At 64.6% G+C, this 23,642-nt stretch overlaps 4 protein-coding genes across 7 annotated transcripts; 1 reads left to right on the top strand and 3 right to left on the bottom strand.

Annotated features, from left to right (window-relative positions):
- Positions 1-1,466: 1,466 nt before the first annotated feature.
- Positions 1,467-2,475, bottom strand: LOC134514972 (olfactory receptor 5G3-like). Its single transcript, XM_063333437.1, has one exon. The coding sequence runs from the start codon at positions 2,388-2,390 to the stop codon at positions 1,467-1,469; it is 924 nt and encodes a 307-aa protein (XP_063189507.1). The 5' UTR covers positions 2,391-2,475.
- Positions 2,476-6,353: 3,878 nt separating this feature from the next.
- On the top strand, positions 6,354-8,175 carry TBX10 (T-box transcription factor 10). The gene is made up of 7 exons (XM_063331586.1): positions 6,354-6,360; positions 6,599-6,782; positions 6,861-6,951; positions 7,037-7,213; positions 7,339-7,494; positions 7,607-7,674; positions 8,013-8,175. The coding sequence occupies exons 1-7, from the start codon at positions 6,354-6,356 to the stop codon at positions 8,173-8,175; spliced, it is 846 nt and encodes a 281-aa protein (XP_063187656.1).
- Positions 8,176-8,267: 92 nt separating this feature from the next.
- TCIRG1 (T cell immune regulator 1, ATPase H+ transporting V0 subunit a3) lies at positions 8,268-18,309 on the bottom strand. 2 transcript variants are annotated; one of them, XM_063333391.1, is made up of 20 exons: positions 18,235-18,309; positions 17,169-17,321; positions 15,036-15,114; positions 13,747-13,976; positions 13,535-13,629; positions 12,580-12,706; positions 12,402-12,484; positions 12,156-12,249; positions 11,862-12,074; positions 11,186-11,336; positions 10,963-11,102; positions 10,360-10,517; positions 10,188-10,278; positions 9,989-10,107; positions 9,645-9,858; positions 9,384-9,500; positions 9,196-9,306; positions 8,953-9,073; positions 8,680-8,851; positions 8,268-8,559 (listed from the first exon to the last, which is right to left on the bottom strand). In XM_063333391.1, the coding sequence occupies exons 2-20, from the start codon at positions 17,283-17,285 to the stop codon at positions 8,478-8,480; spliced, it is 2,514 nt and encodes an 837-aa protein (XP_063189461.1). In that variant the 5' UTR covers positions 17,286-17,321; positions 18,235-18,309; the 3' UTR covers positions 8,268-8,477. The 2 variants fall into 2 exon arrangements, with proteins under 2 accessions (XP_063189461.1, XP_063189462.1); XM_063333392.1 differs by lacking the exon at positions 18,235-18,309 and adding an exon at positions 17,404-17,596.
- A 611-nt stretch (positions 18,310-18,920) lies between these two features.
- On the bottom strand, positions 18,921-23,584 carry NDUFS8 (NADH:ubiquinone oxidoreductase core subunit S8). Of its 3 annotated transcripts, none has more exons than XM_063333454.1 (7): positions 23,520-23,584; positions 21,588-21,638; positions 21,408-21,470; positions 20,675-20,764; positions 20,358-20,530; positions 19,305-19,433; positions 18,921-19,163 (listed from the first exon to the last, which is right to left on the bottom strand). In XM_063333454.1, exons 2-7 carry the CDS (start codon positions 21,625-21,627, stop codon positions 19,032-19,034), a joined length of 627 nt encoding a protein of 208 aa, XP_063189524.1. In that variant the 5' UTR covers positions 21,628-21,638; positions 23,520-23,584; the 3' UTR covers positions 18,921-19,031. The 3 variants fall into 3 exon arrangements, with proteins under 3 accessions (XP_063189524.1, XP_063189522.1, XP_063189523.1); XM_063333452.1 differs by having other exon boundaries at positions 21,588-21,635; positions 23,520-23,579; XM_063333453.1 differs by lacking the exon at positions 23,520-23,584 and adding an exon at positions 23,304-23,482 and having other exon boundaries at positions 21,588-21,635.
- Between the last annotated feature and the right edge of the window lie 58 nt (positions 23,585-23,642).

Here is a 23,642-nt window from a genome sequence, read left to right as displayed (position 1 = left end):
GGGAAGGAATGATTTCTTTTTGACTTGATGCCACCAGCTCCACGTGCTTGATATTGCAGAGGACGGGAAATCCGAGACTTTCTATCGTGAATTTGCAACGTGGGAAATTCCAGTTAGAAACAAAAGGGAGGAAAAAAAATCCCCTGTGAGGGCGGCCAAACACTGAAATAGGGGCCAGGGAGGGTGTGGAACCTCTGCCCTGGGTTATTCCCAAGGCTCAGCAGGACAACGGGGGGTCTGAGTTGTCCCTGGTGGGTGTGGGTGGCTGTGCCAGAGACCTCCCGTGGTCCCTGCCGATATGGAAGGAATGGGGAGCGCAAACAGCCCGGGAGGGTGTTTGCCCCAGGCTGACGGTGCCAGCCGACCGTTGGCTGGATTAAATAATAACCAGGGAGTTATCAGGAAGCTTTGGGAACAAAGAAGGATTCGGCTGGTTGACGCCGGGTGCCTGTTGGTTGCGTGTCGTTAATAAATCAGCAAACCACTTTGATCCTGACTTGATTTAATCCAACTGAGCCGCTTCTCCCTCCAACCCAAGTTACTGCGTGTCTCTGGGAGAGCACCACGGCTAAGCCAGCGCTCCAAAGTTCACCGCGGCCCTGACAGTCTGTACGGGCTGAGGTACTACCCAAATTGGAGTATTTTGGCTTTTTTTTTCGTGTGTGCAACGTCTGTGTACCACCCGGCGGCTCTCTCTGCAGGGTGGCGGATGGGGGTTCCTTGATAATATCTGCCCTTGGGGGTTTCATCACATCTTAAAGTGCTTTCAAAGTGCCTTCACTCACAGTAGAGCTCACCCAAATATCGTATTTAACTTAAATTTTTAGCCGGCTAAAATTAAATGAGGTGTACGGTGCTGTTAATCATTCAACAAGGTTTGAATATGAAAAAGAAAAAGTATTTCCTGGGTAGCATGCCGGTTATTTGCTGTCGTCTCTCTTTTTCTTGCTAAAAGTGTTGGCGTCCCAAGGCTAGTTATTAATTATGGCCCTTAATGACTTCACAACACTGTCTTGAAATGGGATTTTATTTAGTGGAACAGTAGAATTCGCCCCCTGTTTATCCTGATTTGCTAAGCAAAAGGGGGAGCAACACACGACACAGTCCGTAATTTCAGTCCAGGCAATTGCCGAAATTTTTGCCCTGTTTTTCTGGTTTAATTTGGCCGGATACGTAGGACTGAATAAACAGTAGAGGGCAAAATTTCAAATGAGGAGTAATGCATGCTTGTAGTTCTCTACCTGTGTCTCCATTAGGTTAAATTAACTACTAAATATAATTAACGACATCTGGAGAACTGAGTGAAACTATCCGTATCCTGAACCAGCTGAGGATCAGCCAGGGAAGCTTCTAAGTCAAAGTCCAGAAGACCCCAAAAAGGTTATCTATCTGAGAAATTTAATCAAAAAGTGACCACATCACCCACATCTCCATTCTGTTTGGCTATAAATTTACAACGTTCATGATCATTTTGGTTTTGTGAGCCTCCTCAAGGCCTCTTTCACCTCCTTATTCCTCAGGCTGTAGATCAAGGGGTTCAGCATGGGAGTCACCACCGTGTAGACCACTGCAGCCCATTTGTCGTCTCTCGAGCTGTCTGAGCTGGGCTTTAAGTACACAAAAAGGGACGTCCCGTAGAAGATGCTCACCGTGGTGATGTGGGAGGCACAGGTGGAGAAGGCTTTGCGCATGCCCTCAGCTGAACGGATGTTCAGGATGGCAGAGATGATGGCCACGTAGGAGACCAGGACAATCAGGCCGCTGGACAGGCCGAATAAAGATGCTGAAGTTGTTAGGATAATGCGGCTGAAGGTGGTGTTGGAGGTCGAGAGTGATATCAGAGGGGAAATGTCACAGAAGAACAGGTCGATGACTCTGGAGCCGCAGAATGATAAACTGGACATGCAGATAGTCTGTCCCATGCCATTGGTCAACCCCATGAGATACGACCCTGTCACCAGCTGGAAACAGTATTTTGGGGACATGACAAGGGGATACACCAGGGGATGGCAAATGGCCATGTAACGGTCATACGCCATCATCGCCAGCAGGAAGCATTCAGTCATCCCAAAAAGATCAAAAATGAAAACCTGGGCCACGCACCCCACATAAGCAATGCCCTTCTTCTCTGACATTAAGTCAACCAACATCTTGGGGGTGATGCCGGTGGAAGAACAGAGGTCTACAAAAGCCAGGTTGCCCAGGAAATAATACATGGGGGAGTGGAGCTGAGGGCTGGCCCTGATTAATGCGATCATCCCCAGGTTCCCCAGGATGGTGAAAAGATAGATGAGTAGAAACATCAGAAAGAGGGTGACCTGAGCCACTGGCTCCTCTGTGAACCCCATTAGGCTGAACTCAGTCACTTGGGTGCAATTGATTTCTGCCATTAGTTGGACGTGTGCTTTCTGTATGAACGCTTTGGTGGAGGTTTCTTCTACAACAGGCAGGTATCTCCCAGGTGGAAAACCCTCTTGGCAGTGGGACCTGCTTGGAGACAATCACACAAGATCTAAAGGAAGAGTTTAGGCACTGATCAATTAGAAAGAGCTTGCCAAAAGTCACATCCTAGGGCGGGTAAAACAAAGGGGGTGCCGCAAAGGCAAAGCTTTGCTTGAGCACCAGAGGCCAGCGTGGTGCATGGTCCTCTGGCTCGCTCCTGGATGTTCAGCAATGACCTCCATGAAAAGCCGTAGGGAGGTTACGCACCTGAGTAGCTTTACCTTGGTGCCGCATTTCATCCCCCGTGCTGGTGTTCAGTCTGGGACTCCGAGATCATCCAGCTCAACCTGAAACACAGAGAAACGTGGTGCTTCTACAGTGCAGAGCTGGTTATTCACCCTCTCCTCAGCATTTGCCAACCACCCACTTCTTCCCCCTTTGCTGCGACTTCTTCCCAACTATGAAACTTTACGCCGAGGTTTATATTGGATTCCCATCCCTCCTGATACACTGCTTTAGCTAGAAAAGCTTTTCCTAGGTCTTTAGCCCGTTCCTCAGTCTTCAAATGGACATGAGTAACCCCCAAAGCTAAGCAATCTCTCACTGAAAATATTTTTGAGGGAAAAAAAAATCATCTCTTGGACCTGCCTCATCTCAGCAATGATAAGGTCCCTAAACATAGTTTACAGGAAAGCTTCTGGTCCTCATCCAGGAGCCCTTTGCAGTCAATGGGGAGAGGAAGCTTCCTGAGCGTGCTCTCCAACAGGGTGATCTCCTGACCACCCGTCTCAGCAGTTGCATGGTGAGGACACAGGGCAACCAGCTCCCTGGTTTCGGTGGAAAGTCCAGAGTATCAAGGAGAACTGAAGCCCAGGACCCTGCAGGTAGGGCATGAGATGAAGACGGGAGCCGTTTCTTTTTTGCAAGGGACAGTTACGGGAGCTGGGCGGCTCAGCACGCACCATCCTTGCTCGTGAGTCTGCTACTGGAGCTCCAGCTTGGGCTGAAAAACAATGACCCTCACTTACATCTCAGCACTGTCTCTGCTTCCCTCCTGATGGTCTTGGAGGTGGGTGTGAAGACGTGTGTGCCTGAAGCTCTGCAGGAGAGCTTGAAAATAAACCACCATCAGCAAACACCCTTACTATTTCACGTAATTTGGGGATTTGGGGACTGGGAATCTCTTTGAGCCCCAGGAGAGTGGCAAAGCCCAAAGCAGGTCATTATTTTTTCTCTGCACTTAGTTCGGAGAAGTGTACCCTGAGGAGATGACCTCAACTTGAGTGAACAACAGGGCTTTGGGCTCTCTTCAGAGCAAGCCACACAACAAAGCCCCATTTTCACGTCCACTTTTTGAACATTTCAGAGACAGTAGCAGCTCCACAAGCACCGTGTTTGACGTTATCACACCAGGGAGCTGAGGGGGACCTCGCCAATGGGGCACGGTCCTGCAGGGGCTGAGCCAGGGCTGGTCACAGGGTCCATCAGCAGTCCCAGGCACCATGGACGATGACCCACCTTTCTACCCATCTTAAATTCCTTGTTTGCAAACCATAGCTCACAAGTTTGGCTGCAAGGAGCCAACAGAAGATTGTGGCGACCTTGCTAAAGTTGAGGTAAACGCCATCCACTGCTCCCCTTTGCATCCACACAGCCATCATCTCATCACCCATGGCACTCGGGTTGGCCAAGCATGACTTGCCCTTGGCACATCCATGCTGGGTGGTCACAGTCACCCTCCTGTCCTTCCTCAGCCTGGAGAGGGCTTCAGGGGTGATTTGCTTCTTAATCCTGCTGGGGACCGATGCAGACCACAGTCCTGGTGCCCTCCATCTTGGTGATGACATTTACCTTCTTCCACCCATCACGCTGGAAACCCACCGGCCAAAAGGGCAAAGGAGAACCTGAGGTGTCCAAAACTGGAAGGAAGGTGATGAGAAAGAGGAGATAAAGAGCACGAAGAAGGACTGAAAGGGGCAGCAAGTGGGGAAAAGGGCCCTTCTGAAGGGATGAAGGGAAGTTCTAGGGCTGGCCCTGTCTCTGGTGGCTCTGACGGAGGTTCCCAAGCCCGACAGGAGATGTGGTGATCCTCTTTCTACTGCCCTCAGCAAAGGCGAGTGCTGAGGGCAGCAGAAACCACTGTGGGATAAGGTGGGAGGATGTATGTTGCAGAGTGGGAGTTGGCTTAGCCCTGACCCACACCCTCCGCTGAGCCGCGAGTGGGGCAGGAGGCTGAAACCTCCCAGAGCCAAACACGAAAGGAAAATGCACGTCACACGGATTCCCACCAAATCTCGGCCAGATCCAGGCTCTCGGTGAGGAGAAACTGTTCCCAGTGGGGTCGCATTAGACATCGCCTCGGATGCTGGGAACTGGTGTTTTACTGACTCGGAGCCAGAGGTCGCCCATCCCTGAGGGTGCTCTGGGCAGCGTTTGGGGTTTAAAACCCTTCCAGGGCCACATCCTTGCCTTTCTCCAGCAGAAAAATCAGCGGTGCGATGCCGTGGATGAGCCCTGGCAGATCCGGTCCTACCTGGGGCTGAGTCCCCCCCCTCCATCCTCCTCCTCCCCGCTGTCAGCGCCGCCTCTCGCACCTCCTCATCTCCCCGCTCGATACCGGCCCCGCGGCCACGGCCCGGCTGACAGCGGGAGATGGATGGGGCCGAGCCGGCGCCGCGGGGCGAGGGGACATGTGTGGGGATGTGACGGACGCAGCGGGGCTTGGGGAGATGTCCCTCCCCGTTTTGCATCACTCCCGCTCCCAAAACCCAGTGCTGCCCTTGGCCACCTTGCAGCCGACGGGGACCAGTGGGTTTCCTCTCCGTTACGGTGGCCACAGGAAGGATTTAAGCACCGACCCCAAAGAAGAAGTGAAGGCGGAGCCCCATTTTGGAGAAAACGGCCGCCGCTGTGCAAAGCAGGGAGGGATTTCAGCCCAGTGCCACCATCACCTGGGTACCACGGGGGACAGAGAGCCGTCAGCATCCCCGTGAGGGTGTCCCCCGTTCCCTCCAGACCCGTCCCCAGACCCCCAGCATCCCTCATCCCACCCAAATACCCTCCCGTGGTGTGCAATGAGATGGTTCCTGTGGCCCCATCGCAGTTCAGAGGGGAGTTGGGGGGGGGGATGGACTCCGGAGCAGCCCCTCTGCTTCCCCCCCTCCCAACCACAGCCCCCCATCCCTGCGTCAGTCACCTCCCCGCGCGCATCCCTTGCCCCCGCGGCGCCGGCGCGTCCCCATCCATCTCCCGCTGTCAGAGCAGTATCGAGCGTCGCCACGGGAGGTGTGGGGTGGAGGGGACAGGGACCGGGGGGTCCCGGGGAGCACAGCAGAGATGGGACCAGCATTTGGGATGGGTGCAGAAGAAAGGGGGGGACGCCTTTCCTCCCCCTCCCCGGAGCCGCAGAGGCTCTGCAGGAGCAGCCGGCGCGTTGCGGATGCCTCAACACCTTGCCATGGCTTTTAATACTGGGTGTTGACGGGAGGCTGTCGGCCGAGCCGCCGGCACCCAGGGGAGAGGGTTGGAGCGGGCCCCCATCTCCCCCCGCTCGCACCTGTGACATGAAGGGGACAAGGACACCCCAAGAGAGCCGTCCCTCCCCAGCCCAGGGCACCCCGCAATCCGGCTGGGGACCAGCGGTGGTCCCGGTGGTCCCATGGCCACCGCTCGCCCCCCGTCCATCATCATCATCATCATCGCGTCAAGGCGCAAAGGCAGGTTGGGGAAAGGGGGCTGTGCTCCGGCCCCCGCGTCTCCACCCCCGAGCTGGGGCATAAAACCCCCCGGCAGGCTGCGGGGGACAGTCCGGAGCTGGCGCTGCGCTGGGAGGGGGCTGCATTGGGGTCCCCGCCGCCGCCACCGAGACGGGGGACGGAGCCACGGACGCCTCCCTCCCACCCGCTGCACCCATGGCAGGTAAAACCCACGGTGGGCAACGCTCCCCCCAGCCTGGCGGTGGGGTCCCGTGGTGTTTTTGGGGCGCAGCGGATCATAACAGGGGGATAAAACCCCACTGTGGCGGGGGGCCAGGACCCCACGGTCCTCCCACCCCCTGCGCAGAGGGAGGATGCGATGGGGTGGTTGGTGATGCAGGGGGGTCTGCTCCCACATCTGGGGCGCAGGACACCCCCAACACCCCCTCGCCCCTCTGCAGCCTTCCTGGGGGGGCCGGGCGAGGGCCCCCCCTGCGGCGCCGGCCTGGGGTGGGCAAGCGAAGGGCTGGGGGCCGGCGGCAAGAACCGGCGCGTGTGCCACGCCGCGGCGCGGCTGGAGATGGGCAGCCTTTGGGAAGAGTTCAACCGCCTGGGCACCGAGATGATCGTCACCAAGGCGGGCAGGTAGGTACCGCTGCGGGGAGAGGGAGGTGCCGCCGGGGTGGGGGCACCCCCTTTCCCACCCCCTTTTTTTCCCCGCAGGAGGATGTTCCCCACCTTCCAGGTGAAGCTGTCGGGGCTGGACCCGTTGGCCGACTACGTCCTGCTCATGGACTTTGTCCCGCTGGATGACAAGAGATACAGGTGGGGATGGGGATGCTGGGGTGGGGGGGACGGATCCTGGCGGTGCTGAGCGCCGCCCCCCCCCTGCTCCCCGATGCAGGTACGCCTTCCACAGCTCCTCCTGGCTGGCGGCGGGACGTGCCGACCCCGCAGCCCCCGGCCGCGTCCACTTCCACCCCGACTCGCCGGCCAAGGGCGCCCAATGGATGCGGCAGATCGTCTCCTTCGACAAGCTCAAGTTGACCAACAACCTCCTGGACGACAACGGCCACGTGAGGACCCAACCCCGGGGTGGGAGATGGAGGGGTGGGGGGAGGATGCCACGCACCCCTTCAGGGGGGTTGATCTGCCCACCTCCCCTCTCTTTCTCCTTCCCCCCCTCCCCCCCCCGCCATAGATCATCCTCAACTCCATGCACCGCTACCAGCCCCGCTTCCACGTCGTCTTCGTGGACCCGCGGCGGGACAGCGAGCGCTTCGCCCACCAGAACTTCAAGTCCTTCAGCTTCCCCGAGACCCAGTTCATGGCGGTGACGGCTTACCAGAACCACCGGGTGAGCCCCGGGTGGGGCGGGGGGGGACAACAGGACACGGGGACATCGGGGTGTTGTGTGTGTGTGTGTGTCCCCCATCCCAGGGACCCCCTGACCCCGTTCCCCTCCACAGATCACCCAGCTGAAGATCGCCAGCAACCCCTTCGCCAAGGGATTTCGGGACGGCGAGCCCGAGCCGTGGTACGTGTCCCCCCCCCCCCCCTCCCACCCCGTCCCCTGACCGCCGCCCCGATGCCACGATGAGGGGCTCCTCGCCTCCCCCCTGAGCGCCCCCACCACCACCACCACCATCTCTCTCGCAGGTGTGGGGTGCCGGCGGGGAGCCTGCTGGGCTCCTTGCCCCGCGCCCGGGCCACCGCGCTGCCCCCCCGCCCCGAGAAGCAGGAGAAAGGTAGGGGGGCTGGAGGGGGGGCTGACCCCCTGTTGCTGTCTCTCCCCCCGCCGGGGGCTCCCCGGGGCCGTGGGGCACTGGCCACCGCCGTCACCCCCCAACCGGCCCCACCGGTGGCTCCCCCCAGCTTCCCCGAGCTGCCCGCGCCCCCCTTCCAGCCCCTCGCCTGCCCCCCCGGCATCTACGTGGGGGCCAAGCCCCGTGCCCTGCCCTACCCCCTGCCCACCTTCCCCCCCCTCAGCGCCTACGGCACCGCCGCGGGCACCGCTTTCAGCTACGGGCAGCAGTAATGGGGGGCCACCCCTTGCCGCCCCCCCACCCCCCAACTTCCGAGACCCCCCCACCCAGCCCACGGCAGGGGGGACGGAGACGCAGAGCTGGGGACGAGCCACGGGGACGGCTTTATTCGCGGCCGAGGAGGGGGCCGGGGGGATGCCGCGGCCAGACCCCCGCTGCCCCCCCAGCCCCGGGGGTTTGGAGACCGTCGGAGTCGGGGGCGGGGGGGGAAGCCCTGCCTCCCAGTACCCCCCAGCCGAGGACTGGATCCGGTGGATGCTCCGAGCGCCTGCCCCCCCCCCCCGCCCCGGCGCGGCTACTCCCCGACATCGGGCGCGAAGGCGAAGGGGCACAGCTTGTACCCGGCGCCCACGTAAAACTTATTCTGGAATTCCACCCTGCCGAAAGAGAAGGCCCGGTGAGGAGCAGCATTTTGGGGAGGGGTGGGCGGGGGGTGGGTGTCGGTCACCCCGTCCCACCGGCACCCCTCCACCCCGCCCCCCCGCCCCAGAGCTCACCAGTGCAGGCGCAGAGCGTGGAGGAAGGCGGAGAGCCCCTCCATCACCAGCAGGATGGCCACCGTCAGCACGGCGAAGGCGGCGAAGACGGGCACCAGCACCACGCCGCCCGCGTAGCTCAGCCGCACGAAGCCGTTGCGCATCACCATGGTCCACAGGACCTCCGAGAGCTCTGCGGGGGCACGGAGCGGGGGGGGACGACGGGGACACAGAGCGGGTCAGGCTCTGCCCAGAGTCGGGGGTTGGGGGGGGGTGTGCCGGGGGGACACTCACGGGCATGGGCCAGGCTGAGCGCCCAGAGGCGCAGGTAGGAGGCGGTGTTGGAGACGCAGCCCAGGCAGTACTCGATGGTGTGGATCGCCTGGTGCATGAAGATCTCGGCGAAATCCAGGTGCTGCAGGGACGGGGTGGGGGGGGGGGACACGGGACATCGGCATGGGGTGGGGTGGGGGGGAGGGGGGCACGGTCACCCCCACCCCACCGCCCGAGCCCACCGGGGGCGGGCGCGCCCCTCACCTGGGCGTCGGGGCTGTGCCCCCCGCTCTCCACGTCCTCCTTGGTGGCGTTGACGGAGTTGCCGGCCTCCTGCCCCTCCAGCAGCGGCTCTTCGTCCCCGGTGGCCACCGGCTGCACGGGGATGGCACCGACAGTGAGACCTGACTCCCCCCAGCTGAGCCCCCTCCCCGCCGTCACCCCAACCTTACCCCGTGGTGGCCCGTCCTCGGCGCGCGCCGCCGGCAGCACAGGTAGAGCGGTGTCCCCAGGAGCAGGACGGGCACCGACGCCAGCGCCAGCACCACCAGCACGGTCTGCACCGGCACCTGCGGCACAAGGGACACCGCTTCAGGTTCCCCCTCCCTGGCAACCGGGTACCCGAGCTGAGAACGGCCCCACTTGTCACACCCGGCCCCCCCTGGGCAAAGAGTCCCCCCCCGTGGGCGCCCCCCATCTCGGCGGGCCGCTACCTGCCCCCGGTAGAGCGGGAGGTTGCCGGCGTTGGAGGTGAAGAGGAACATGTCGATGAAGTGGATGAGGATGCTGGGGGCCAGCCGGGAGTTGGCGGCGCTGAACTTGATCCACTTGTAGAAGATGAGGAAGACGAGGTAGCCGAAGAGCGCCAGGAGGAAAACCATCTCAGGCAGGAACTCCAGCACCAACCGGTGCCGCTGCTGGAAGTGCCTGGGCAGGGGGACATCAGCCACGCTCAGCCTGGGCTCCCAACCCTGGACCCCACTCGCCCACCCCACCCGGTCCCCTTAGCACGACCATGGGTGGCCAGAGCCCGCGGGTGCAGCCAACGGGGACTCACAGGTGGTTGAAGACCCCCAGCAGGACGCCGAAGCCCATGTGCACGATGCCCAGCACCACCGACATCTTCATCTTGAAGGAGTTGAGGAAGTTGAGGTGGTTGGTGGCCAAGCTCCAGATCTGTCGTGGACGAGGTGGGTGAGACTCTGGGCCACCCCACCCAGGGTGCCACCCCGTCCTCTCCCCCACGGGACACTCACGGGGTCGATCCCGAAAGGATAAGGCCCTTGGAAGACGCCGGTGACGTTGGGGTCCAGGGTGAGGGACGGGTGGGTGGCGAGGTAGGCAGAGCTGTGGGGAGAGCGAGGGGGTGTCAGCCCAGGGAGGGACCTGGGGGGGGGGGGGGGGTCACAGGGGGGTTGGGGGTCCCACCTCCAAGAGGAGTGGTTGGCCATGGTGGCCACGCTCCAGGCAGAGGGGAAGATGACGGTGGCTTTGCTGAAGCACTCGTTGTAGATGAAGCCGGTGTAGATGGAGAAGGCCCCCATGAGCAGGATGAGGTAGCGCCCCTCAAAGAATGTCTGCCAGATCTGGGGTGGGGTGGGGACGGGACAAACATGGCTCCCACATCCCACACCACCTCCTCTGCCCCACGCCATCCCCCTCCCGCACCACCAACCCTGCCCCATACTGTCCCTGTCGCACACCACCAGCCCCATCCCGTACCACCAACCCCATCCCACATCTCCAAGCCCACACCAAGCAAACCCCAGCACGAGGACATGGGGACACCAAGCAGCCCCTGGCATGAGGACATGGGGACACCAAGCAAACCCCAGCACGAGGACATGGGGACACCAAGCAATCCCTGGCACGAGGGCATGGGGACTGTCCCTGTCGCACACCACCAGCCCCATCCCATACCACCAACCCCATCCCGTGTCTCCAAGTCCACCCCATGTCCTCAGGCCCACCCCACGCCCCCAGCCATGTCCCACACCTCCAAGCCTGGCCCCGCCGCCATGTCCCACTCACCTCGTTGCTGGCCTGCCGCAGGCTGGGGCTGTTCTCGTACAGCACCATCCAGAGAGCGAAGAGGAACATGAGCAGCCCGTGCCCCACGTCCCCAAACATGATGGCGAAGATGAAGGGGAAGGTGATGATGGCGTAGGGTGCTGTGGGGGGGGGCCACAGGGACCATGTCACACGGGTCCCCTGCCCCAGCCCTGGGCCGTGGGAGGGGGCCGGGGGACCTTACCGGGGTTCACCTCCTGGTAGCTGGCCACCCCGTAGGCGTCCACGATGCTCTGGAAGCCGGCGGTGAACTTGTTGGTGCGGATGAGGGTGGGGGGACTCTCGGAGGTGGGGATGCGCTGCACAAAGCACTCCACGCTCGAGCCGCTCTTGTACTGCGGGGAAAGCACCCGGAGCCTCACCCACGGCACCCCCCTGCCCGGCACCCGTCCCACCACGGCAGGAGGACATGGGGACACCAAGCCACCTCTGGCGTGAGGACATGGGAGCACCAAGAAATCCCTGGCATGAGGACGTGGAGGCACCAAGCAAACCCCAACACAAGGACGTGGGGACACCAAGCAACCCCTGGCACGAGGATGTGGGGACACCAAGCAAACCCCAGCACAAAGACTTGGGGACACCAAGCAACCCCTGGCATGAGGATGTGGGGACCACCAAGCAACCCTTGGTATAAGGATATGGGGACACCAAGCAAACGCCAGCACAAGGACAGGGGGACACTGAGCAACCCCTGGCATGAGCACATGGGGACACCAAGCAAACCCCAGCACAAGGACATGGGGACACTGAGCAACCCCAGCACAAGGACAGGGGGACACCCAGCAAACCCCAGCACAAGGACATGGGGACTCCATGCAACCCCTGGCACAAGGACATGGGGACACCAAGCAACCCACCGATCCCTGGCGCAGGGCGTCCTGCACTTGAGTGAGGTCCCGCACGGGGCACCAGACCTCGGCAATAAGGCACTTCTCGGTGACATCAAAGCTGCACTGGTTGAGGACGAGGTAGATGGCCTTCATCTTCTGCACCTGCACCCGCCAGGTGGGCAGCGCCAGCACCACCTTGTCCAGCACCTGCGCCAGGTACTGCTCCGTCTCCTCCAGCACCTGCGGGTGCCCCGCATGGGTCAGGGACGTGGGGGTCCCGCTGTGGACCCCCTTGTCGCCCCGCTGTGGTGGCCAGCTCACCACGCTGAGGTCCTGGATCTGGCTGTGCAACCCGTTCATGGTGTCCGCCCGGCTGGCCTCGCTCTCCGGGTAGGGGTACACGTGGCAGTGGAAGCTGGGACAGATGGACGCCACCGCGTCGGGGGGCGCCAGGGCTCCCCGGGGTGGCCCAGCACGTCCCCATGGTGGGGGGGGTGGGAGGGGGGGCACGGTCCGGAGCGGGTCTCGCTAAATAAACCTCTACGCGGCGCGGGGCCAGCGGCTCACCAGTCCGAGATCTTGCGGATCTTCTGCCCGATCTGCTCGCCCCAGTAGGAGATGAGGAAGATGACCCAGGTGATGGTCTCGCCCTGGGGACACCACAGCCCACGTCAGTCCCGGGTCCCCCCTTCCCTGCCAGCGCCCCCCGCACCCACCCACCCCCCAACCCCGGCACCCCGCTCACCGTGGCCGGGTCCTCCATGGGCTCGGGCATCTCCACGAAGCTGGCCACCAGGTAGCCACGGCAGGCACGCCACAGCAGCCGCTCGAAGGCGCTCACCCGCCACGGGTGAATGACGCCGGCCACGAAGCTGCGGGGACACAGCGAGGGCGCTGGGACGGGCACGGCTGCCCCACGGCCAGGCCCCTGCCCCACGGCTCCTCCCCACACCTCCTCCTACAGCCGTGCCCCACGGCCACGCCACCGCCCTATGGCTCATCTCCAGCCCTTCTCCTACAGGCGTACCAGTTGCCCCATGGCCATGCCACTGCCCCATGGCCCTGCCACTGCCCCACAGCCCACCTCCAAGCCTCACCCACATTCCCTGCCCCACGGCCACGTTGTTCCTCCATGGCCCATCTCCAACCCTTATCCCACAGCTTTGCCACCTGCCCCATGGCCAGGCCACTGCCCCATGGCTCCTCTCCAACCCTTACCCACGATTCCTGCCCCATGGCCATGCCACTGCCCCACGGCCCATCTCCAGCCCTTATCCCACAACTTTTCCAGCTGCCCCATGGCCAAGCCCCTGTCCCATGACTCATCTCCAACCCTCACCCTACACCCATACCCACGACTCCTGCCCCATGGCCATGTGGTTGCCCCATGGCCCATCTCCAAGTCTTATCCTACAGCCACGTCCATCACCCCATGGCCAAGCCCCTGCCCCACGGCCCATCTCCAACCCTTACCCTACACCCTTATCCACGATTCCTGCCCCATGGCCACACCACTGCCCCATAGCCCATCTCCAACCCTTATCCTGCAGCTTTCCCACCTGCCCCATGGCCAAGCCCCTGCCCCACGGCCCATCTCCAACCCTTACCCTACACCCATACCCACGACTCCTGCCCCATGGCCAAGCCCCTGCCCCACGGCCCCTCTCCGCCCCCCGGCCCCACACGCCAGCCCCACTTACTTGATCTTGCGGTCAAGGTGCTGGTGCAGGGAAGGGTCGAGGATGGGCTCACGCTCGGAGAGCGCCCGCGGCCGCGGCGGGGAGCCCAGGGGGGCCTGCGGCGACGGGGAGCAAAGAGATGAGGCTGGGGCAAAGCGGGGCGCAAGGCGGCACCCCCGGGATGGCGGGGGACCCCCTTTTTGCCCCCCCTGCCCCCCCCGCCGAGGACCCACCGGCAGGCTGGTGAAGCGCTGTCCCTCGCGCAGGACGTGGAGGTACTGGCGCAGCTCCCGCAGGCGGCCGCGCAGGGACGCCCGGTTGCGGCTGACCTCCCGCAGCTCCTGCGCCAGCTGCTCCGACTGCTCCTGCACCCGCAGGGCCTCCCGCGCCAGCGGCGCCCGCGGCTCCTCGGGACACGGCCCCAGCGCCCGGCCGGCACTGCGCAGCTCCTGCTGCAGGAACGCTGCGAGAACCACCGTCAGAGGGAATCACGGAATTGTCAAAGTCGGAAGGGACTTTTCAGATCACGAAGTCCAACCATCAACCCAACGCTACCACAAACCATCGCTAACCCATGTTGAGTCCAACCATCAACCCCACGCTCCCAAAACCCACCACCAAACCACGTCCCTCAGCACCACGTCTACGGCACCGCGCAGCTCCTGCTGCAGGAAGGCTGCGAGAACCACCATCAGATTCATCGAATTGTCGACCTTGGAAGGGACCTTTCAGATCGTTGAGTCCAACCATCAACCCAGCGCTACCAAGAACCATCACTGACCCATGTCCCTCAGCACCGCGTCTAAGGCACCGCGCAGCTCCTGCTGCAGGAAGGCTGCGAGAACCACCGTCAGATACAATCAATTGGAATTCTACCAATGTCGAGGCTGGAAGGGACCTTTCAGATCGTTGAGTCCAACCATCAACCCAACGCTACCAAAAACCACGTCCCTCAGCACCGGGTCTATGGCACCGCGCAGCTCCTGCTGCAGGAAGGCTGTGAGAGCCACCACCAGATAGAATCGTGGAATGGTCAAGGTTGGAAGGGACCTTTCAGATCGTCGAGTCCAACCATCAACCCAACACTACCAAAAGCCATCACTAACCCACGTCCCCCAGCTCCGCGTCTGCCCGGCTTTGAATCCCTCCAGGGATGGCGACCCCACCACTGCCCTGGGCAGCCTCTTCCAATGCTTGACAACCCCTTCCGTGTAAAAATTGTTCCTAATATCCATCCTAAACCTCCCCTGGCACAACTTGAGGCCGTTTCCTCTTGTCCCATGGCCTGTTCCTTGGGAGAAGAGACTGACCCCCCCACGGCTCCCCCCTCCTTTCAGGGAGCTGTGGAGAGCGAGAAGGTGTCCCCTCAGCCTCCTCTTCTCCAGGCTGAACACCCCCAGCTCCCTCAGCCGCTCCTCAGAAGATGGGGGGGGCACTCCCTAAATACACACAGCCCACCCCCCAAGTCAGCCCCATGTGTTGCCCCCCCTTCCCCCCCCCCCCCCGGCCCCCCAGCACTCACTGAAGGTCTTCTCCATCTCCTCGCAGCGCCGCACCTCGCCCACGAAGCGCCGCTGGAAGGGGCTCACCTTGGGGTTCAGCTGTCGGGGGGGACACACACACACACACACGGTCACGGCACAGCTCCGGCCGGATGGGGGGGGCGGCTCGAGCATCCCGGGGCGGGGGGGCGGGCAGCCCCAGCAGCGTGCCACAGCCCCCCCATGTCCGCGGGGCAGCCCAAATCACCCCCACCCACGGCACCCCAAACCACCCAAATCCAGTCCCTGGCACCCACGGCACCCCAAAGCACGCACGCGCACGGTCCCCTGCACCCCGGGCACCCCAAAATAGCCCCCCCCCCCAGCCCCGCTGCACCCAACCCCTGCGGCCAGGGCACCCCAAATTCACCCAGATCAACCCCCTGCACCCAGGGCTCCCCAAAACAACTGCACCCATCCCCTGCGCCCAGGGCACCCCAAAATACCCACCCCAAACCCACTGCACCCATCCCCTGCACCCCGGGCACCCCAAACCCACCCGGACCAACCCCCTGCACCCAGGGCACCCCAAACTGCCCACCCCAAATTCCCCACCCCCGGGGCACCCAAACCCCCCCAGACCAACCCCCCTGCACCCAGGGCACCCCAAACTGCCCACCCCAAACCCACTGCACCCAGGGCACCCCAAAACAACTGCTACCACCCCCCTGCACCCTGGGCTCCCCAAAACCACCCAGACCAAAGCCCCTGCACCCAGGGAACCCCAAAACAACTGCACCCCCCCCCCCTGCACCCAGGGCACCCCAAACCAACCCCCCAAGACCAACCCCCTGCACCCATGGGACCCCAAATGCCCCCCAACCACCCTGCACCCAGGGCTCCTAAATGCACCCAGACCATCCTCCTGCACCCAGGGCACCCCAAAACGACTGCACCCACCCCCTGCACCCAAAGGGCACCCCAAACCCACCCAAATCACACACCCCCCTGCACCCGTGGAACCCCATAACGACTGCACCCACCCCCCTGCAACCAAACCCACCCACCCCAAATCCCCTGCACCCAGGACTCCTAAACCCACCCGGACCATCCCCCCTGCACCCATGGGACCCCAGAACGACTGCACCCACCCCCTGCACCCAGGGCACCCCAAACACCCCCAGACCACCCCCCCTGCACCCAGGGCACCCCAAACACCCCCAGACCAACCCCCCTGCACCCAGGGCATCCCAAACTGCCCACCCCAAATCCACCGCACCCACAGCACCCCATCCCACCCGGACCCCCACCCCTGCACCCATGGGACCCCAGAACGACTGCACCCACCCCCTGCACCCCGGGCACCCACCCCAAACCCCCTGCACCCAGGGCACCCCAAACCCACCCGGACCAACCCCCTGCACTCAGGGCACCCCAAACCTACCCACCCCAAATTCCCCACCCCCGGGGGCACCCAAACCCCCCCAGACCAACCCCCCTGCACCCAGGGCACCCCAAACTGCCCACCCCAACCCCCCTGCACCCAGGGCACCCCAAACTGCCCACCCCAAACCCCCTGCACCCTGGGCACGCCAAAACCACCCAGACCAAAGCCCCTGCACCCAGGGAACCCCAAAACAACTGCACCCACCCCCCTGCATCCAAACCCACACACCCCAAACCGCCTGCACCCCGGGCTCCTAAAGCCACCCAAACCACCCCCCCTGCACCCATGGGACCCCAAAACGACTGCACCCACCCCCTGCACCCAGGGCACCCCAAACACCCCCAGACCACCCCCCCCTGCACCCAGGGCATCCCAAACTGCCCACCCCAAACCCACCGCACCCACAGCACCCCATCCCACCCGGACCCCCACCCCTGTACCCATGGGACCCCAGAACGACTGCACCCACCCCCTGCACCCCGGGCACCCACCCCAAACCCCCTGCACCCAGGGCACCCCAAACCCACCCGGACCCCCACCCCTGCACCCATGGGACCCCAAAACGACTGCACCCACCCCCTGCACCCCGGGCACCCACCCCAAACCCCTTACACCCAGGGCATCCCAAACCACCCGGACCCCCACCCCTGCACCCATGGGACCCCAGAACGACTGCACCCACGCCCGCCCCCCGCCCCCCCCGTGTCCCCCCCCGTCCCCCACGTACGTCCCTGAACTCCAGCAGCCCCCGCTCGCCCAGCTCGCTGACACAGCTGTAGGCCGAGGCGGACTGGAGGAAGAGCTGGGCCAGGCAGACCTCCTCGCTGCGGAACAGGGAGCCCATGGTGGCCCCCGCCACCCCCGCGGCCACGGCCCTGGGCTGCGGGGCGAGCGAGGCTGTCAATGGGGCCGGGGGTCCAACAGGGCTGGGGACGGGGCGGGAGGGGGGGACGGACACACACACACTCCAAGGGCCCGGCCACTGTCCCCGCAGCCGTGGCCAGCGGCAAGTGGCCCGCCCCAGTCACACGCCGAGATTGCAAAATACTTTCCGCACTCGTCCCCCCCCCGTCCCGGCCCGGCCCCGCTCAGCTGCATCTGAGTCAGGGCCAGCGCATCCCCCAGCACCGCCCCGGGCACCGGCCGGCCCGGACCCCCCCCTCGGGATCCAACCCGCCCCCCCCCCCCCCCCCCCCCAAACACCGGGATCCACCCCCAACATCGGGATCCACACCCCCCCGGGATCCACCCCCGCACAATGATCCACCCCCCCCCGGGATCTACCCCCCCACCATGATCCACCCCCCCCCGGGATCTACCCCCGCACAATGATCCAACCCCCCCCAACACCGGGATCCACCCCCCCCGGGATCCACCCCCCCCGGGATCCACCCCTGCACAATGATCCACCCCCCCCCGTGATCCACCCCCCCCCATCATCCAACCCCCCCCCAACACCGGGATCCACACCCCCCCGGGATCCACCCCCCCACAATGATCCAACCCCCCCCAACACCGGGATCCAAGGATCCACCCCACCCATCATCCAACACCCCCCCCCCAACACCAGGATCCACCCCCCCATCATCCAACCCCCCCCCCCCAACACGGCGATCCACCCCCCCACCGGCATCCACCCCCCCACTCCCCCCCGGGATCCACCCCCCCCATGATCCAAACGCCCCCGTCCCAACACCGGGATACACCCCCCCGCCCTGGGATCCAACCCCTCCCAACAGCGGGATCCACACACACCCCCCCCCCGGGATCCACCGCCCCCCCCCGGTCCCTACCCGGCAGCGCGGCCGGGCTCGGCACTTCCTCTTCCCCAGGAAGGGCCCGGCCGCGGGGAGGGACCGGCCGGGGGAACCCCCCCCCCAACCCCCGCCTCGAATCGCACCGAGCCGGGAAACCCCCCCCCCGGTCCCGACCGGGGTCCCTCGGAGCCACGACTTTCCCCCCGCCCCCCCCCACCCCCCGAGGAGCGTGGAAACGGAAACCATTCCCCCCCCTCCCCCCCCCGGCCCCAGCCCCGGAAAGCCGGTACCACCGGGACCCCCCCCCTCCGTCGCTGCCCCGGGAAGTAGCGGGGCAGAAGTGACAGCCCCCCCTCCGCGGCTGCAGGCAGGGGCATCCCCTCCCTGGGAGGGGGGGGCAAGCGCTTTTCCCCCCCCTCAAAAATCCTCTAAACCTCCCCTTATCCCTACCTGCCCCCCCCCCCGCTCCCCCCCCCGTCCCCAACCAGCCTCCGCATCCTCTCCCCATCCCACACCTTTCCCCGCCACCGGGACACACACACTCCCTCCCCCAGTCCTCTCCCCCCACGCCGATGTGGGCAACGGCATCCCCCAGGACCCCTGTCCCCCCCTCCAAGACACAACCACGCACCCCCAAGACTCCCCCCCCCGCCCTCCCCCGGCACTCAACCCCTTCCCCTGCCCCAGCGCTGGAAATGAAGAGACACAGAAAAAGCCGGAGCTCTGGGTTAGGAAGGGGCCGGTGCCCCCAGCGCGGAGGTGGGGGGGGTGGCAGAACCCCCCCCAGACCCTTTATTGGGGGTGGGGGGAGGAGAGGGGGGGGCGCCCGGCCGTCACCGGTACAGGTAATCGGCCTGGATGTTGGCCGCAATCTCGGCCTCCCACTTGTCGCCGTTGTTGAGCAGCTTCTCCTTGTTGTAGAGCAGCTCCTCGTGCGTCTCCGTGGAAAACTCGAAGTTGGGGCCCTGCCGGGATGGGAGACGGTGGCCCTCAGGGATCCCCGGACCCCCCCGCCGTCCTGGAAAGAGGTTGGGGGCGGGGGAGGGGGGGGGGGGGGAAGGGGTGTCTCGCTGCCTCAAGGCTCTGTGCCCCCCCACCCGCCTCACCTCCACGATGGCGTCCACGGGGCAGGCTTCCTGGCAGAACCCGCAGTAGATGCACTTGGTCATGTCGATGTCGTAGCGGGTGGTGCGGCGGCTGCCGTCGGCTCGGGGCTCGGCTTCGATGGTGATCGCCTGCCGCGGTGGCCGGGACGGGGGGGGTAACCATAGAATCAAAGGGTCGGAAGGGCCCTCTGGAGATCATCCCCTCCAGCCCCCTGCCAGAGCAGGGTCACCCACAGCAGGGGGCACAGGAACGCGTCCAGGCGGGTTTGAATGTCTCCAGAGACGGAGACTCCCCCACCTCTCTGGGCAGCCTGTGCCAGGGCTCTGCCACCCTCACAGCAAAGAAGTTCCTCCTCGTGTCCAGACGGAACTTCCCATGGTCAAGTTTGTGCCCGTTACCCCTTGTCCTGTCCCCGGGCACCACTGAGAAGAGCCTGGCCCCATCCTCCTGACACCCCCCCTTTCAGTATTTACAAGCGTTGATAAGGTCCCCCCTCAGTCGTCTTTTTTCCAGACTGAAGAGACCCCAAATCCCTCAGCCTTTCTTCATCAGAGAGATGTTCCCGTCCCCTCAGCATCTTGGTAGCCCTTTGCTGTCCCCTCTCCAGCAGTTCCCTGTCCCTCTTGACCCGGGGAGCCCAGAGCTGGACACAGCGCTCCAGCTGTGGCCGCCCCAGGGCAGAGCAGAGGGGGAGGATGACCTCCCTCCACCTGCTGGCCACACTCTTCCTGATGCCCCCCAGGATGCCATTGGCCTTCTTGGCCACAAGGGCCCATTGCTGGCTCATGGGCATCCCGTTGTCCCCCAGGACTCCCAGTTCTCTTCCACCGAGCTGCTCTCCAGCAGGTCACCCCCAACCTGTCCTGGTGCGGGGGGTTATTCCTCCCCAGGCGCAGCACCCTGCGCTTGCCCTGGTTGAATTTCATGAGGTTCCTCTCCCCGCAAATCTCCACGCACCACCATCAGCTCCTGGCGTGGTGGGGGGGGACGGGACACACGCCATCCCTGGGAAAGCAGCGGGAGGAGGAGGAGGAGGGTGGATGAAGGCTGACCTGCGCCGGGCAGACGGCCTCGCAGAGCTTGCAGGCGATGCATCTCTCCTCCCCGGAGGGGTAGCGGCGCAGGGCGTGCTCCCCGCGGAAGCGCGGGCTCAGCGGACCCTTCTCAAAGGGGTAGTTGATGGTGGCCGGCTCCCGGAAAAGGTAGCTCAGCGTCATGGCCAGGCCTGGAAGACAGAGCCCGGGGAGGGGGTGTCACGGCAGGCTCAGGGGGGCCGGCACCCCACAGACGGGCCGGGGGCTGTGCAGGGGGGGAGGCTGAGAGGGGTTTGTTCCCCTCAGGGAGGCATCCAGGGGAAGGCGGGACTGGCCTCGGAAGAGCTCCGTCCACAGCAGGGTCTGGGCAGCCCGGTCGGTGATGGAGCGCATGTCCATGGCCGGCTCCTGGACGTTGACGTACTCTGTGGGGAGAGGAAAGCTGTGCCCACCCCACGGAGGAGGGGGGGGAAAAGCTGTGCCCACCCCACGGACCGGGGTGGGGGGGGGAAACGCGGCCACCCCATGGCCCAGGGCAGGGGGAAAAACGTGCCCACCCCACAGAGAGGGGGGAAAAGCCGTGCCCACCCCATGGAGAGGGGGGGGGAAGTGTGCCCACCCCACGGAGCGGGGGGGCAAAAGCCGTGCCCACCCCACGGAGGGCAAGGAGCGGGGAGAAACCATGCCCACCCCACAAAGCAGGGGGGGAAAAAGCTGTGCCCACCCCATGAAGAGTGGGGAGAAAGCCATGCCCACCCCACAGAGTGGGGGGGGGAAGCTGTGCCCACCCCACGGAGGGCAAGGGGGGTGGGGGGCAAGCCCTGCCCTGCCCACCTCACAGAGGGCAAGGGGGGGGGTGAAACCATGCCCACCCCACAGAACAGGGTGGGGGGGAAAAAGCTGTGCCCTCCCCCTGGAGAATGGGGAGAAAGCTGTGCCCCCCACACACACACACACACTCTGGGGGTGGGGAAGCTGTGCCCACCCCACGGAGCGGGGGGTGCAGAGAGGCAGCCCCCGGGGCGGGAGGGGAAGGGAAGGGCTGGGGGGGCGCCTGCCCCTACTCACTGTAGCAGTCCCTGTGGGGGGTGGTGCTGAGAGGGCGCAGGTAGCCCAGGGGGGCCGGTGGGCCTGTGGGAAGGGGAGAGAGAGGGGTGAGGGGGGGGGGTGTCCTGGTTGGGGTTAGAGGGGTGGGGGGGCGAGGGGGGAGGGGGGGACGAGGGGGGGAGCCCGGGCACGGCCCCTCACCTGCGCAGGCAGCCCGGTACAGCAAACGCAGCGCTGCCATGTCCAGTCCTGCTGGCGGCAGAAGGGTCCGGGCTGTCACTCGCTGCCAGCCCCCAGCAGGTGGCTGGGGGGGGGCGGGGGTGGGGGGGGGTGGGGGGTGTCTGGCCCCCCCCCCACACTGCCCACAGGGGACCCACGCATCCTGACCCCCAACCCTCCACCAGAAAAGACCCAGACCCCCTAGGAACCCCTCCTCCCACAAGGCACCCAGGGGGTCCTTCCCCCCCCCCCACCCCGACAAGGGACGGAGGTATCCTCCCGCCCCCACCCTCCCACAAGGGACCCGGGTGTCCTGTCAGCCCCCACCCCCTCCGAAAAGGGACCCAGGCTTCCTATCCCCCACCCCCCCCCCAAATGGACCTAGGCACCCTGTTCCCCCCTCCACACACCCCCAAGACACCAAGCATCCTATTCCCACCCCCCCCAGATGGATCCAGGCATCCTGTTCCTCCCCCCTCCACCTACCCCAAGGGACCCAGATGTCCTACCCCCCCCAAAATGGACCCAGGCATCCCGTTCCCCCTCCCCCAGCCCCCCAAGGGACCCGGTGTCCTCCCCACACTCCCCCAAATTCCCAAGCATCCTGTCCCCCCTGCAAAACAAAAAAAAAAATGGACCTAAGTGTCCTGCTCCCCCCATCCATCTTCCCCAAGGGACACGATGTCCTACCCCCCCACAAATAGAGCCAGGGGTCCTATCTCCCCACCCCCCCCACCCCCCCATCTCCCCCAAAGGACCCAGTGGTCCTACCCCCTCCCAAATAGACCCAGGCATCCTGTCCCACACCTCCATCTCCCCCAAGGCACCCAGGTGTCCCCCCCAAGGGACCCGGACATCCTCTCCCCCACCCCCAAATGGACACAGGTGTCCTGTTCCCCCCCCCCCATCTCCCCCAAGGGACCCAGGTGTGTGCCCCCCAAATAGACCCAGGGCTCCTACCCCCTCCTAAATAGACCCAGGGCTCCTGTCCCCTCCCTCCATCTCCCCAAAGGTACCCAGGTGTTCCCCCCCCAAGGGACCCAGGCGTTCTGTTCCCCACCCCCAAATGGACTCAGGCATCTTGTTCCCCCCCATCTCCCCTAGGGGACCCAGGTGTCACCCCCCTTCCCAAAAAGACCCAGGCATCCTGTTTCCCCCCCTCTCCCCCAAAGAACCCAGGTGTCCCCCCCAAGGGACCCAGACATCCTCTCCCCCACCCCCAAATGGACACAGGTGTCCTGTTCCCCCCCCCATCTCCCACAAAGAACCCAGGTGTCCCCCCCAAGGGACCCAGGCGTCCTGTTCCCCCCCCCCCCCCAAATGGACACAGGTGTCCTGTTCCCCCCCCCCCATCTCCCACAAAGAACCCAGGTGTCCCCCCCAAGGGACCCAGGCGTCCTGTTCCCGCCCCACAAATGGGACACAGGTGTCCTGTTCCCCCCCCCATCTCCCACAAAGAACCAAGGTGTCCCCTCCCAAGGGACCCAGGTGTCCTGTTCCCCCCCCTCTCCCCGCCAGGGACCCAGGCATCCTGTCTCCCCCTCATCTCCCCCAAGGGACCCAAATTTCCCCTCCCCGGGAGACCCAGGCGCCCCGGCCCCCCCTCACCATTCTCCCCCCCGAGGGACCCAGGCGGCCTCCCCCACCCCGGGGGACCCAAAATCCCTGCCCCAACCCCCCCTCCACACTCTCCGGCACCCAAATCCCGGTGTCACCCCCACGGAGGGCCCGAGCCCCCCATGACGCCCAGCAAGGCCCAGCCTGTGCGTGTGTGTGTGTGTCTCGGGGGGGGTCGCAGGCCTCCGAGCCGCCCCTTCTTCTCCAGGCGGGATGTGGGGGACCAGGACAAGCCACCACAGGCCACCACAGGCGCCTCCCGAGGGCCCCGAGGCCGCGGCCCCCCCCACCACTCACCTCCCCCAAGGACCCGGGCGTCCTGACCCCTGGCCCGCCCCCAGCGCGCAGGGCGCAGGCGCGGCGGGCACGGCGCAGGCGCAGAGCGGCCGCCGCGCTGGGGGCGGGGCAGGCGGCTCCGAG

This window comes from Chroicocephalus ridibundus, chromosome 4, assembly GCF_963924245.1.
Source record: "Chroicocephalus ridibundus chromosome 4, bChrRid1.1, whole genome shotgun sequence".
NCBI classification, from domain to species: domain Eukaryota; kingdom Metazoa; phylum Chordata; class Aves; order Charadriiformes; family Laridae; genus Chroicocephalus; species Chroicocephalus ridibundus.
The sequence above is the reverse complement of the archived record's forward strand: the minus strand, read 5'-3'. Positions and strand labels throughout refer to the sequence as shown.

Bases quoted from the DNA above. Each gene is read 5' to 3' on its own strand.
- TBX10 (XM_063331586.1), top strand. The intron at 6,952-7,036 runs AAGAGATACAGG...CCTGCTCCCCGA, and splicing joins ACTTTGTCCCGCTGGATGAC to TGCAGGTACGCCTTCCACAG. The intron at 7,675-8,012 runs GTACGTGTCCCC...GGCTCCCCCCAG, and splicing joins GACGGCGAGCCCGAGCCGTG to CTTCCCCGAGCTGCCCGCGC.
- NDUFS8 (XM_063333454.1), bottom strand. From the start codon at position 21,627: ATGGCAGCGCTGCGTTTGCTGTACCGGGCTGCCTGCGCAG. The intron at 19,434-20,357 runs GTCAGCCTTCAT...CCACCGCGGCAG, and splicing joins AGGCCGTCTGCCCGGCGCAG to GCGATCACCATCGAAGCCGA. The intron at 19,164-19,304 runs GTGAGGCGGGTG...CCATCCCGGCAG, and splicing joins CCGTGGACGCCATCGTGGAG to GGCCCCAACTTCGAGTTTTC.
- LOC134514972 (XM_063333437.1), bottom strand. From the start codon at position 2,390: ATGGCAGAAATCAATTGCACCCAAGTGACTGAGTTCAGCCTAATGGGG.
- TCIRG1 (XM_063333391.1), bottom strand. From the start codon at position 17,285: ATGGGCTCCCTGTTCCGCAGCGAGGAGGTCTGCCTGGCCCAGCTCTTC. The intron at 11,337-11,861 runs GTGGGTTGCTTG...CTTTCCCCGCAG, and splicing joins ACGCCCTGCGCCAGGGATCG to TACAAGAGCGGCTCGAGCGT. The intron at 9,501-9,644 runs GTAGCGGCCCGC...CTTGTGCCGCAG, and splicing joins TCCCGCTCTACCGGGGGCAG to GTGCCGGTGCAGACCGTGCT.